Below are 14,560 nucleotides of genomic sequence, written 5' to 3'. Positions count from 1 at the left end.
TGACCGTTCCTACTCTCTGACTACCTTCCACTCTGAGCAACACAGCCTATCCAGCCGAGAGTGCATGTTCCAGCCGATCCACCCGACCACCACTCCAACCACTGCAAGGCAAGATGAAGCAACAACAATACGGAATTCAAAGGGTGCATTCGAATCACGCAATAGCGGAGTTGAAAACTCTTGAAGTCTACTGTGAGGCGGTCCTGGAAAGATAAATAGGCCCCGCTTCCGCCCTCATAATGTCTTGAGTAGACGAGTTGATAACTTACCATCCCATTCACTACTCAAAAGTCAATTCACAACAGTATCATTATTTGCAATAATCACCATGGTTCCTGGACTTGTCGACGACACTTCCTCTTGGGTCGCACCCGGGAAGGTCAACAAGGACATCTTCCCAGATGGCTTCAAGACCTCGGGTCAACATGAGCCTCTCTACTCCTGCATCCAGCCCTATGACAAGTTTCCCAAAGAAATCACAGGCCCAACGGCTTGGAAGGCAGAGGACTACAGGGAGAACCCCGAGAAGTGGACGCACTCGTTCACGGAAGAAGAGGTTGCTGAGATTGGAGGGGCAGCTGATGACTTCATTCAATCTGGTGTGCCACTGACGGGTATCACCAAGGTGAGTGAATCAAGACATATCAAGAGATTAGTACTGACATCTCTAGGATCTCTTCAAACTTCCGAAGCTGGCTGGCTTTATGGCAAAGCTTCGCAAGAGACTGATTGATGGCGAGGGTTTCTGGCTGTTCAAGAACCTGCCCGTCCAGCAATGGGGCCTGCAGAAATCGGCTACTGCCTACATGGGCCTGGGTACTCATCTGGGCTACTTCGTCAGTCAAAACAGTCGTGGGCACGTCCTCGGCCATGTCAAGGACCTTGGTGAGGATCCCACTCGCACAGACAAGGTCCGTATCTATCGGACCAACGCCAGACAGTTCTTCCACACCGACTCGGGAGATATTGTTGGGCTTCTGTGTATTGCAAAGTCCATGGAGGGCGGAGAATCGGATATTTGCTCTCAGCACCGCGTCTTCAACTGTCTGCAGCGTGAGAATCCCGATGTGGCCAAGCTCTTCTGTGAGCCCATTTGGTATGCGGACAGGAAGGGTGAGGTGTCAGATGGCCAGAAGCCTTGGATGCGCACTGCCGTATTCTACCTCGAAAACGACCCCGATGGAACTCCACGCGTGTACGGCAAGTTTGACCCCAACAACGTCACATCGCTGTGGCGCTTCAACACTGGCCCAGACGCACAGATTCCTCCTCTGTCAGAAGCTCAACTGCACGCTATGAAGGTGCTAGAGGAGACATGCAAGCGAGAGGCACTCCACATGATCCTTGACCCCGGTGACATCCAGTTCGTCAGCAACCAGCATGTGTTCCATGCTCGCACGGCGTACAAGGACTATGCCCCGGGAGCGAAGGACGAGAATGGAAACCTGCGGCCTCAGAGACACCTAATGAGACTGTGGCTGTCCGTGCCCGTGGACGAGGGTGGATGGAAGCTGCCGTTCCCAGACATGCATGAGAAGAAGCGCGGTGGAATTCAGGTCAATGACAACCCTCCAAAGTGCCCTCTCGATGCAGAGTAGGTTTCTGATGGACATTATGGGTGATGGAACTAGTGCTAGCAAGCCATTGGGACAAAATTGTGTATTTGCAAAGAGTTTGATAGTTTGAATTGCCATACTATATGAAGCACATCATGAACTTGTAAATCCGAGTGATCTCAACTCTTGCTATAAACCCGCTTGCGGCATCCCGATCCATGATATTGGCCCATCACCAACCGTCCCCGAATCGAGAAGCATTTCTGCAAGCTGCCAGTCCTGAGCAAGGTCAGGAGCAAAGAACAAGTCCAGATTCTGCTCGAATCCATGAAGATCTTCATCCAGTTGAGGAGGCTGCGGCGGCACCTCCTCGGCTGGAGCTGGGCTCTTGCGCACAGATACTGCCGGAGCGTGACCCTCGGGGATCTCGTTGCGCGCCATACGGAAAATGGAAAGTGGATGGAGATCGGAGTCGGCTGCTCTCTGTGATGGTGCCTCCACTCCGTTCTGCGTATCTCGGCTTGGGAAGGCCAGGTATGGATCGTCCAGGATGACGCTCGGCAGGGGAAGAATATTGTTGGAGTCAACACCCAGCTTTTGAAGCATGCTTTCGGCTCCGCGGGACTTTCACATAAAAATTAGCACACGCTTCAAACATGTGGTTGGCCACTCACGAGGCTATCCGCCATGGCATTGGTGGCACGCATTGTCTTGAGAGCCTTGAGGTTACTCTGCAAGTATGGAATAGTGCTCAACACCAGTTCTCGTTTATCGAGAGCCATAGGATCCGTGACCTGGGTCAGGTAATAGAGCATGACTCTGTTACTCTCGTAAGCGATCGTAGGGAACCACGTGTCGCCAGTTATTCGAGGCCCATGCTGCTCCGCTTCCGCGACAATCGCAGCCAACGTACGGGCCACCTTGAACAACGCGTATTGTAAGTGTCGCTGAAAGTCATGTTGTTCGGGTGGGAAATGGAATGCGGATCGTAGCTTGAATAGTTCCGGGGTTCCAATGCGATAGAAGTCCAGCATGGTCTGATGGTAAGTGCAGTGAAAGAAGCATAAAGCCCCAAGTTGTGATGACTCCTTGCGTAGGTAGATAGTCGAAGTCGTAAACTGAAGACTTGGTGGGAGTGACATGTACCAAGCCTGCAATTCTCGATCTAACTGTGCAAACTCCGAGTCAGGAAGCCATGGAGGTTTGGCTTGATCCAGGTGCTTGATGTACCATAGAACTCGTCGTCGTATTTCAAGGTGTTGGATGAGGTAGCCCAGCATGCCCATATTGCTGTCTATGTCAACTGGTATCTTATCAGGAGGGATAAAGTCGAGAGGCGAGCCAGTTAATGTTCTTGTGATACATGGCCGTTCATGAAGAAAGTTCCGTTCATGGCATGGCAGCTGGATCCCGATGTGTTTCTCGAATACCAAGGTCAGCTGTTCAACACCATTGCTACAGAGAACGTCTGTGACATAGCAACTCCACATTAGGCGTCTTCGACACTCTCTGGCCGTTATCGATAGAGTGTTGTTGGGTGACTGGTTGAAAAGGTCCGAGGAGTACTCCAGATTCAGTTGCAGAGCTTGGGTCATCCTCGCCATTAAGGCGCTCAAGACAAAGGCTTGCGTGAAGTTGGCCATGCGAAGAGCGTAGTCATAAAGAAGTTGAGCAGTCTAGTAGCGTGAGTGAAAAGCCTGGTAGTAGCAGCGTGATCTCATACCATCAATCCATCAACTGAAATGTGATGCGTATTCCCAAGGAGTAGACGCTCAGCTGTGGCAGCCCATTGTGAGCCAGCTTTCAGGACAACTGATGTTGGTAGTTCTTGAACTGTATCACTATACTCGAGCGCAAAGAATCTAACGTTCGTGTGAGCAAATAGATGTATACAAATAGAATGATTGAACACTTACAGTGCTCCTATAGTGCACATGATGTGTAACAGCGCATCATCTCGCAGATCAGAATCCAACCTGTCGTTTAGCTTTCGCATAAAGGATGGCTTGTGAATGAAGGCGTAACATCGAAGCGGATGGAAATTTTGAAAGTAGTGCTCAACTAGAACTTTGATATACTTCCCATCTGGTAGCTCTGAAGAACTTAGCCTTGGAACTGTCAGTATGGTGTTATTCAGAAAGTCGATAGGGATAGTACCAGTCTAATTGTGCATTTCTCTCGTTGGCCGCAGGAGGCGGGATAGGACCCCGATGGATGGAGCCGATGATATTGCCTATGCTCCTAGATCCCGTTAAGCTCCCTTGCTGGCCTGACTCAGCTTGCCCATGTTGATCTGTGCTGTCTTGATAGGAGCATCGGATCTTGTTCTCACGGCATCTCTGACATGAGGGCTGATCCGTAGAACTTCCCGAGCATCTACACCTGGCAACTCGACAGTCGTTGCAAGACCTCCGATTTCTTTTTGCAGCTGCTCTCTTAGGAACTGGCTGTGACTGAGAATAAGTACACTCAAGGTGTAAGCTTTCACAGTTGGCACATGTGTCTTGACGCTCATCGCATTTGACCTGTTTTGCTTCAGTTAAGAGGATAGATGACATATGAATGGGGTCTCACCTTGCGCGCTTTGCATGTATTACAACCTAATGGGTATAAGTGAGTATTCCCTTGTTAAGTCACTTCTTTGACGTGCTCTATTTGACCTCCCCTCATGCAGTTTCACTCACCAAACCTTGAACGCCGCTGCGGCTGTCGCGCTTCGCCAGGCGCGTTGGCTCTTTGTCGCGGAGGGGCCATATTTCCTTGATTTCTCTCTCCTCTCAGCTGGCATTTGCGGCGTCCGTCGACTGTGGCCGGGCTCTCTTCAAAGACTCACAAAATGATGCGGGATTTACGATGACGCTCATCGAGTGGAATATGACGTCATTGTTGTGGGCAGAGATGATTCATGTTGGGAGGCACGCTATGAGAAGCTCAAAGGCTCATCATGCCATCCCCCCACTTGAACGTATTATGGATCAAATACACTTAAGATATAAGACTAATTCTATGAGTCTTACTTGGACAACCTGGAGAATGACCATCACTCAGCCGAAATCCCCTTCCTCCTACGCTCCATCTCATCCATCAACGCCCTGTACTCCTTGTTATCATCTCCCAATCTTAAATGCTCAACATTCAGAACATCATTGTCCATAACCATTCCATATTTCTCATCAATCTCAACGTAGGGCCAGATGATCTCTTTATCCTCTACCACCATCCTCCGCAGCCGAGCAATGCCCTCCTCTTCATTCTCTGGAGGCTTCCAATCTTCATCCTCATCAGCATAGTTCTCTTCCTCGGTCAATGGAGGAGATTTATGATACTGATAGGTTACACGGATGGGCTTTTCTCCCGTCTCTCCGATGGTCTTCCAGAGTGATGCCCAGGTCTTCAGCTCGAAGTCGTATTCGTTAGTCTCCACGGCTACGCATTTACTGAGATGGATTTCTCTCAAGTTGCGAGGCTTTCCCTCGAGAAAAGGCAGCAGGATTGCCGGTGCAGCCATGTGTTCCAGATGAAGCACCTGCAGCTCCGGCAATATCCCAGGGGACAGCTTCAAAGAGTCGTAATTCAGAAAACCGTAATCGTGGGCGACAATCTTTAGTCGTTCAACATGCTTTGCACGGCGAAGCATGACTGAAGATAGTACCTTGAAAAAGTCGTTGAAGCCGGGCAAGGTGTTGACGTGCCATCCAGCTCCATTGTCGGCTCCATAAGGGTAAAGAGCCAGCTCTTTCAGGCAGCCCAAGAACTTTGAGAACTCGCGCGTCTTCCAGCTTGAGCTCATTCTCGGCAAAAAGTGAATGACTTCCAGGTGCTTGGTCTTGGAGAGGTTTGCAACGTCGTGCCACATGTCTCTCAAGGCTGCTCGCCAGGCGTACTTTTCTTCCTTCTCCTTGACCATATCCCAGTCTTCGTCATAGCTGCAAAAGTACATGCCAGAGTCGCAGAGATCGTTGTCATCCCAATCAGCTTCGATCTCAAAGTTCTCGGCTCCCATAGTATGAATGCTGAGGATGGAACAGCGTGGTAGGCCTTTGAACTGAATGAGGTCTTTCACGGCTGGAACATGGGCCGACTTTCTTGCCCAGACCGACTCAGGCGGGTTTTCCCAGTACCAGCGATCCTCTTCCTCCTCATTATCGTCAACCTCCTCCTCCTCTTCTTCTTCTTCTTGCTCTTCTTCGTCCGGGCCGTTTTCATCCTCCTCGGCATCGTCTTGCTCAGGGTTGTCATCTTCAGGCTCCTCGTTGTCAGAGCCCTCATCAGCATTTTTGTTCTCTTGACTTTCTTCATTTTCGTCCTCATCCACGGCATCCTCCACATTGTCCTCCATCTCCACATCCTCCTCCTTGTTCGGGTCCGGTTGACCCGGAAAAAACGTGACGTGGAGGTGCAAGTTCAGAACATGGGCGCCAAACTTTTTGACAACGTCATGCAGTATATGATCTTCCGGCAATGGACACTTGACTTTGAGTCCCCTGAACAGAAACGGCGCAATTATAGTGCGGGTAGTCGAGTTGGCCAGGCTAAGATTCTTCCTGTCATCGTGGCCCAGATGCTCGGTGATGATGGACAGGAGCTCGGGTGGCAGGCTATCCAGAGAGCCAGTCATGATGAGAGAGTGTTGGGTGAGATGATGTCGAGATTTGGACTTTTGGTGATCATTCAGAAGCACGCCAGGAGCGTGAATGGCTTTATTGGCAATAAGAGTAGAGTGATCAATGGATCCAAAGATAGTTCATGACGAAGTTGTGGATGTGTGCCTAATCTCACCTCCTTCGAGGGTGCACAAACAGAACTTCCTAGTGCTGATTGCAGCCTAGCCAACCCCGTCATCCTCGAATCACGGCCAATAAAAACAAAGGTTTCAGATCCTCATCATTCGAGGGATGTGGCTGTGCGCGTGAAGCAACGACGCGTTCATCGCGTTATGCCCTTGGAGCGCATCCTTTGATGAAAGCATGCATTTATCGGGGCGAGGGCGGTATTCCGCTTCGCATTCCGCATTGAGACTTGCAGGTGGAGACATTTTGATCTCAATCGCTTGCAGTGATTCGTCAAGTAGATGCAAGTCTTAACATGATTGGCCAAATGCAATCCGTCAAATTGGGGGTGGATGGTGATTTAGTTTTGTATGTTTTTACCTCAAGCAATTCTGTTAAAAAAGTCACCATGAGCTACAAGACAATTCTCGCGGTAAATCAAGTTTTGTAACAGGGTTTTCTTTTTATTGCTATGCGGTCGCCTGCAGGATTCAAGTGATAGCTTTAAACACCTGTTGCTAAACAAGTAATAGCTATTTATTGAATGAACAAGTGTGGTACTATAGGGTAAGCAGGTAGAAGCAAAGACGTCAGTGGGGCAGTTTGCTCTACCACTAGAGCACTAACAGATGCGGTGGAGAGGCTTGTGCGAGCGCGTTAACACCGTATTACGCCTCTAATCGAGCAACCACAATTCCCGGCCAAGCTCTCCATCAACACCAAGCAAGAAACACAACTATTCTATTAGAACCCAATCGCCTCTTCCGTATTAAAGCAATTCCCCATAGGCCACAAAAGGTATGTCGTTCCACACGGCATTGTAACTAAACGGCCGCCCCCATATTGCTTATACGATTGTGCGATATTGGAACGGAACGACACGCTCTTGCATGTCACACCCGTGTCTTGGCTATCTTCCATGGCGTTCATCTGTGTGCAGGCCTGCAAGCAATCCTCTAGTGAGTAGGCGATAATTCCCACCAAGTCCTTGAGTGCTCCGCCACCCTCTGCACTGGTTGCACCTCCACCGTCGGTGCCGCAGTATACTTTGAATTCGAAGCCGCTCGTAAGTTGGATCGTCTTGGTCTGCTCGGCTTCCTCGCAGAACCAGGTGAGATTCCTAATCTGGGAGGCTGGGGTCGGTGTGAAGAAGGCGGCGCTGGTAGTGGCTGAGGGGTTTGGATCAGTGGTTGTTGAGCTTCCGTCAGTATTAACAGCCTCTGCTGAGCATTTCGAGTCCGAGCTACGAGGTGACTAGTGTCAGCGTCATGCATGTGTTTGATGCAATAGCAATTGTACTCACTTTTGACAATTGGACAAAGCGGTCCCCAATCCTCCTCCTACACCTCCTCCAACAATGGCAGCAGTAATAGCAACGACAATAACGGTAAAAAGCCAAAGGCTGAGGCCGAACGGTCCGGATGGCTTTTGTTGATGTTGATGTTGTTGATCGATCGGCACGTAATAAGGGGCTGGTGAGGACTGATTGTACGCGGGGATCACCTCTGGCGCCTTTGTACCACCCCCAGCATCGTGGTCCACCTGAAGGCCTTCGCTGTCTTGCATCTTGTATGGATATGGATGATAGGGCGCGGGAAGAGGATGACAACGAGACCCCTCTCTAGGCCATTGGCAGCAGCGACGATCAATGGATGATTTGGCAAGCTGTGAAAGAGGGATGAATGAAGGAAAGAGTGTCTGCGAGAAAGAAACAGAAAATGGATGTTGCTTGGGAGTGGCATGAGCATGCACGCCAGTTCAGACGCTTGAAGGATTACCTTTTTAGGAAGCATATTGCGCTTGGAAATGAGGATGGAGCGCCGTGTGGAACTTATCAGTAGCCTCAATTAGACCAGGGCCCTGTTTTTACATGAGCTGAGCAGGAATTTTGTGGAATCTTCCATCTTAGCTGATCCCAGATGTCAAGGCTGTGCCATGGTTGTGAAGAGCGTTGTGATCTGGACTGTGTTCCTGGTGGGCCCTGTTGAAGCAGATCTGATGATACCAGCGCGCATGAGACAATTGACTCCTCGCTTAGAAAATACGATTAGAGATGTAGTAGTTAATGAAGCAATCAAAAAGAAAGGTTGAAAGGAGCTAGTTGATAGATAAGAAACGACCTGAGGGTGTTTATAGTGCGAACCTTGAACGAGCTCAACGTGCCTGTTACTTGACTATCAACGGAGACAGCCGAACCCTGATGGACACTAAATTAGAACACTGCGGTTGCTTGGCGAGCCCAGGCCATGTCCGGCTATGCTGGCGCAGCTGACGGATTTCAAGGATCAGTCGAGATCACCTCTTAAATTGGCCTGTGTCGTTTAAACCATGGAGCTTGTCCCTATAGGGCTGAAGAAAGCATCTGCCGTAGGCTTGCCTCATGGCAAAACCGTGCCTCATGAGACCAGTCTTGAATAAGTACAGGGGTTAATGATAGCCCTCATACTAAAACCACAGTAATCCCGAATCGTCTGCCGGTAAGCCCAGCTCATGAAAGGGGCCGCCGAAGAACTCGCTCGCCGGGAGAGTAAAGTCGCCAACAAAGGAAGCTTCTTCTCCAACTTCATTTCCAAGAGTGGTTTGGCCATCAACTGGTGTTGGTGGCTGACAAGAGACCACATCCGGATGAACAGGTTGTAGACCAGGTAAATGAGTATAGCCCGGACGCTCTAGTCCAACCTTTAGCATGTCTTGACCAAGGACAGATCCAAAGATGGAGTCTTTCATGGTCTCAGGTGAAGATAATCCGGAGAACGAAGTGGCAAAGTCCAGGATACCAAATATGCCGGATACATCTACCAGGATATCGTCGTCTTCATTCCACGGGTTCGAACGGGACCAGGAAGTCATGTCTGCTTCTAGGCGCTGGAGTTTCCTGACCTAGATGGAGAAGCCTAAGCATTGGACCAAGATTCGCCATTGAAATACCTACCACTTGTTTGGAACATGTCCACTTGTTGCCTAAACTCTCGATAAACTCCACACACTCCTCGAAATTTCGTTTGCTTTTGTTGCGTGCCTCGTTAGCCAGAGAGAAACTGCGCTGGAGCTCGACGGTGGCGACAACAGCAGTACAGTAGACGGTGATGAAGTCGATTGACGAAAATCGCTTGGATTTCATCAACTGGATGAAGTGCATGGCCCACGTGACATGATTTGATATTGAGAAGAGGGTCTGTTGCAGAAAGGCCTCTGATGCGTTGTGGACGCCCCGAATCTGGAGTGTTAGGAGGAGAGGGTGGTTCAGAATGCAGAGGATGGTGTGGTACATCATGCGACTGAGAAACCATGGACCCCAATATCCCCGGGCCTCTTCCAACATTCGATCAGTAAGGCTTGGTATCTTGATGCTTCGATACCTATGTGCCAAGGGAAGCTTGAGCCCAAGGTCCATCAGCGTGGCAGTGGTCCGGGCGTACAGGGAATCAGGATTCCACGGAAAGCCGTTTTTATCGGGAGACACACTAGAGGACTGTACGTAGTTCAGTGCCATGGACCAGATGCTGCTGAGTTGGCAAACAACTTGCATGATTCCAAATGGATAGGTGGAGTCATCCTGGTTTGAAGTAGGTATGCGCAGGACATGACCGGGGGTTGAAGGACTACTTGGAAACGGAAGGGTGGAGGCCTGGAGGTGTGCAGTTAGTTGCTCAGGCTGGCCAAGAAACCTGCAAAGCAGTACCACTCCCCAGAAACATCGGCTTGTTTCCTCCTTTTGACTGTTGATGCCAGCGTGACTGTAAAGGCGTGCGGACTTTGCCAGTGACGCCGCCTGAGAGCACAGCAGGTGACTCTTATCGTAGCGGCCGACTGTGCTCAACAAGATTAGCGAATAACAATGATAGAATGGAGCTAGAAATACTTGCAGTCTAGGTAGAGCAATGAAAGCAGACAGAGTGTTTGCAAAGTCGAAAGCTCAACATTACCATCGATGAGGCGGGCCATCACCAACCGGTAAGCTGCCTCGCAGTAATGGGAGATTTGGTCAAGACTCGGGTGAAGCACCTGGGTATTGTCGCAAAAGCGTGTCGCTATTACAAACACGCTGTATACAAGTTCAGGTTCCCGGTTAGGAAGTGACTGCACGAATGTGGTCTCATCGAATAAGGGGATAGGCTGACATTCGCAGTACTTCAGGTAAGCTCGGGCAACCACAGTTAATGCCTCTCTCGTGAGAGGTTGAACTAAGCCATGAGAAGTTGTTCTCTCTACTTCGAATAGCGGCTCGTTGTCATTTGTCAAGTCTGCTTGCATGGGTCGTCCAGGTGAGCCTTGAGCCGGAAGACCTTGCTCGTGGCTTCTTAGGCGCTGGACTACTTGAGACAAGGTATTCTCCAAGCTTTCCATTCGTGCTCGCTTCAAAGCGTTAGTTAATTCACGGCTCCGCGTATGAGACAACACTAACCATGGATCGATCTTCTGCAGGCGTCAGTTCGCGCTCCTGCCTCCGCTCCGGCCCGGCGGACGGCAACGGCCCCGTTGCCGGATCATGACGGTGAGTGAGCTGAGCCGGCTCGGCACCATATGCACACGGCTGTCTGAGGCGGACACAGGAGGAGCAGACGGGCCGCTCTCCAGAACATTTCGACTTCTTCCGACTATATCTCTCAGAGTCAAGCCAAGGCATGGGTGGGTTGTTGTCTCGCGTACCGGCACGGGGCACAAGCTTGCCTTGCACGCTTGGCGGGTCTGAGTAAGTCTTCCATTAAAGGGCAAATACGGCGTTGCAAAGCAGCAAGTGAGTATTATGAGCTGAGAAGCGAATTCGTGTTGTGGCATGGAACACCCTACTGAACGCTGATTCAAGGAGAAAACACGGAATAGTGCAACGGAGGCACGGAATGACGCGATCGACTAAGTTCATTGCCTCCAGAGTAAATGGCTAACAGCTACATAGTTGGATTCGATTGAAGTTCTGATCAGCTTCCATTTTCACAACGAAGTGGTAGGGTAGTTCGCTCTTCAGAATAGATCTATTAACTGTGTTCTCAACAAGGCAGTTTTTAGTAGCCTGCATCACCTCTATAGTCCTTCAACCGGACAACGGGGATGAGGCACCGGCCACGGCCCCACAATTAACTTGGGCCACATCCGGTGCCGTATCCGGTGCCGTGCCGTGCCGTCCAGGCTTAGTGTCAGTGGCAAAGGTTGTAGAAGAGAGTGAGGAGGTCAAGCTGCTATGGAGCTGCGTGCAGGTAGGTAATGAGATGTGACGGTCTTGATTCTTGCCCTACTTGCTTTGTATGCGTTTTCCCTTATAACCTCAGTAGCTCTCAGATCCTCGTAGTCCGGTCGGCTTCCGAGCAGCTAGCTAGCTGCGTTTTCCCTTCCCTTACATTGCTCTCTCAGGCCGATGCCTCGGGCTTCCGCCGGCTTCCGTCGGCCTCCGCAGCCCAATTGGCAGCCCAGATATTTCCTGATTGGGAGGCTCATGACACTTAGGGTGCCAGAGACAAGCCGAGATATGTTACAAGACAAGACGGATATTACTAACCACTGGGCTTACTGTAAACTTCCGTGCCTGAGCCACATGATGGGCGTTTGCATAGATTCTTGTTGTTACAATACAGGATGGACGTGGTTCGTGGTATTCCCCTTGAGATAACCCGCGTCATGGCGTGTTGATGTAGCAAGATTGATGGGCCATTCGCAATTGTGGGCATGTATTCTCTATTCGAATTTCTATACCAGGCTTCTAATCAGGTTCCCTATTCAGTCTTCTGTATTGCAATAACTACGAGACACCTATTTCTTGTTTGAAACGTCTGAAACGACGGTCAGCACTCTCCCGCGAATCAGCGACAACTTCTAACTTACTGAATTGGAAGTGGATGATGTCTCCGTCTTGGACAACCTGGGAGAGAACAAAATTAGCTGGTGCAGCAACATGAGGAGTCTGAATCCACGAGCGCATACATAAGACTTTCCTTCCTGTCGGTATTTTCCGGCGGCCTTGATTGGGCCCATGGACTTGCCGCCTTCACAGAGATCGTAGAAGTCTTGGTAGGCGACCACTTCAGCCTTAATGAAACCCCTCTCGAAGTCGCTGTGGATGGCCCCAGCAGCTTGCGGTGCCAGACATCCCCTTGGAATAGTCCAGCATCTGATCTCCTTCTCACCAGCTACATACAAGTCAGCGCGGAAGTTAACCAGGGGTGAAGCGTGAACAGACCGGTGAAGTAGTATTGCAGGCCGAGCTTTGTGAAACCTTCAGTAATGATCTTGTCCAGCTTCGACTTCACCTTGCTCTCCTCGAGAAACTTGGCCTGTGCATCTGGGTCATCCTTCATGCTGTAGAGCTTCTCTTCAAACTCGATAGAAAAGGGAATAATGTCTCGGGGAACGCCTCCGTGCTCGGTGACCCACTTGGCAATGGCCGGCAGGTACTTGCACTTCTGTCTGAGGTAGTCCTTCATTGTCAGGTTGACGAGGTAAATGACCGGCTTGGTCGTGATCAGCTGGATCTTCTCGTTGATGAGGGCAATCTCGGCCGGTGTCCAGGTTCCGTCTCTGACTGGCTGATCCTTCTCCAGCATCTATATCACGATTGTGAGCACGAACTGGTCAGATCTAGGAGACTGGGATTTATGGGCTCACTGCTCGGATCTTTGTTGTTGTCTCTGTGAAGAGAGGCAGCATCTTGTATTTGCCGCCTGCCTTTTTAACAATCAGTTCCTCGGCGACGATTTGCTTGTCCAGAATGTCTAAAATGAGGGGGTTAGCTGACATTAAGCTGATTTAGAGGGCAATACAAACCGAGATCCTTCTTGCAAAGCTCGCTTTGGATGGTGTCTAGAAGATGCACTGATTAGCTTCGCTAGGTTGAGAAACTTGACTGAACTGAACTAACTCAAGTCACGGACGGGATCGATCGAGTCATCAACGTGCAAAACTTGATCATTATCGAATGCTCTGTTATAGAGTCTGAGTTAGCGTGAAAGAGCGGCAATTTAGTTACCGATGAATGCTGTACCTGACAACGTGGAACATGCCGTCAACAGCCTGGATATGAGACAGGAAGGCATTTCCAAGTCCCTCTCCTTGGGAAGCGCCCTTGATCAGACCAGCAATGTCGGTGACCTGCAGAAACGCGGGGTACATGGATGGGGGCTTCCAAAGGTCACAGAGAAAGTCCTATTTATTTCCTACTTTAGTTATCCATCGATTGTTTTTCTGTAGAATGACTCGACTTACATATCGAGCGTCGGGAACAGCACATCTCGCCTCATTGGGCTCAATCGTACAAAAGGGGTAGTTCTCAGCAGCGGCGCTCTGCTCGGTCAAGAGGTTGAACAAACTCGACTTTCCCACATTGGGAAGACCAACGCATCCCATCTTTAGGTTCTTGCGAACCCTGCCGAAAGCGACGACATTGTCCTTGACAGGTTCAACCTTCTTGGGGGGCATGGTGACTGGATTGGCTGGGTATAAATCGAGGTTTACAGGAAAACTTGATTTGATCCTGGAGGGTTGAAAGAAGAAAGAATCCTCTGGCAAACTTTTCAGAAAATGGCCTGACTTTCACTTTTAGGCCCACTTACGGGCATGGGTATGGGGTGTTCCAGACCAGGGACTAGTGAGTATTGTGTGAAGGAGCGCTCTGAGGGTACCACGTGACCAAAAGATCACGTGTACCCCCCTTCGGGCACCTTTGGTCCTTCAGGCTCACTGGACATGGCCTAGTCAACCAAAAATAAAACAATTCATCCAAATTACTTAAATATGAGCCCTACGCAGTTAAATTTGGTTATCGCTTCAGTTAGTGATGTGTAATTCTTCGCGATGAGAGAGTGTCAGAAGGGTTACACGGAAAGACCAGGGCTCTTCTCGTAAGCCTTTAGCGATCGAAAATTCCCCACACTTTTCGTATCTTTTCAACAATAAACCACCATAAATTGAGAAAAATCGGCATGCTGCCATTTTCTGAATGTGACGCTCGCTATGGAAGCAATCGCCTTGAATGTGACGTTTACAACGGCAAGGACAGTTTTAGTCTTATTTAACCCATGTTGAAACCTAGGGAATTCTCTTGTATCAATTAGACTATCGACCATATCAGTAACGACTCCTAGAACTGCCGACGAGTTCCTGGTTTCCTACAGACGGACCGGCTTGGGTGACATCCGCCGGCTTCGAATCTAGACCGCTTCCGTTCCCGGCGGCAATAGTACGGAGATAACGGATGATACCATCCCCAGTCGTTGTTTTGAGACATGCAAAGCTCTCTTTCGGTTC

General features: G+C 49.9%; 5 protein-coding genes across 5 annotated transcripts; 1 reads left to right on the top strand and 4 right to left on the bottom strand.

Annotated features, from left to right (window-relative positions):
- Positions 1–328: 328 nt before the first annotated feature.
- Positions 329–1,598, top strand: LRP88_04084 (TauD/TfdA family dioxygenase; the record flags this gene model as incomplete). Its single annotated transcript, XM_083240671.1, has 2 exons — positions 329–625; positions 693–1,598. 2 exons carry the CDS (start codon positions 329–331, stop codon positions 1,596–1,598), a joined length of 1,203 nt encoding a protein of 400 aa, XP_083103961.1.
- A 147-nt stretch (positions 1,599–1,745) lies between these two features.
- Positions 1,746–3,552, bottom strand: LRP88_04083 (fungal specific transcription factor domain-containing protein; the record flags this gene model as incomplete). Its single annotated transcript, XM_083240670.1, has 5 exons — positions 1,746–2,180; positions 2,231–2,846; positions 3,099–3,232; positions 3,280–3,418; positions 3,473–3,552. 5 exons carry the CDS (start codon positions 3,550–3,552, stop codon positions 1,746–1,748), a joined length of 1,404 nt encoding a protein of 467 aa, XP_083103960.1.
- Positions 3,553–4,596: 1,044 nt separating this feature from the next.
- Positions 4,597–6,174, bottom strand: LRP88_04082 (uncharacterized protein; the record flags this gene model as incomplete). Its single annotated transcript, XM_083240669.1, has 1 exon — positions 4,597–6,174. One exon carries the CDS (start codon positions 6,172–6,174, stop codon positions 4,597–4,599), a length of 1,578 nt encoding a protein of 525 aa, XP_083103959.1.
- Positions 6,175–7,069: 895 nt separating this feature from the next.
- On the bottom strand, positions 7,070–7,891 carry LRP88_04081 (uncharacterized protein; the record flags this gene model as incomplete). The annotated part of the gene is made up of 2 exons (XM_083240668.1): positions 7,070–7,568; positions 7,629–7,891. 2 exons carry the CDS (start codon positions 7,889–7,891, stop codon positions 7,070–7,072), a joined length of 762 nt encoding a protein of 253 aa, XP_083103958.1.
- A 4,179-nt stretch (positions 7,892–12,070) lies between these two features.
- LRP88_04080 (P-loop containing nucleoside triphosphate hydrolase protein) lies at positions 12,071–13,732 on the bottom strand (the record flags this gene model as incomplete). The annotated part of the gene is made up of 9 exons (XM_083240667.1): positions 12,071–12,090; positions 12,143–12,179; positions 12,242–12,447; positions 12,498–12,861; positions 12,923–13,029; positions 13,082–13,117; positions 13,176–13,237; positions 13,299–13,459; positions 13,520–13,732. 9 exons carry the CDS (start codon positions 13,730–13,732, stop codon positions 12,071–12,073), a joined length of 1,206 nt encoding a protein of 401 aa, XP_083103957.1.
- Between the last annotated feature and the right edge of the window lie 828 nt (positions 13,733–14,560).

Source organism: Fusarium phalaenopsidis, assembly GCF_050370095.1.
Source record: "Fusarium phalaenopsidis strain FUZ10S chromosome Unknown contig_32288, whole genome shotgun sequence".
In the NCBI taxonomy this organism is placed as follows: domain Eukaryota; kingdom Fungi; phylum Ascomycota; class Sordariomycetes; order Hypocreales; family Nectriaceae; genus Fusarium; species Fusarium phalaenopsidis.
This window is presented reverse-complemented; position numbering and strand designations above follow the sequence as displayed.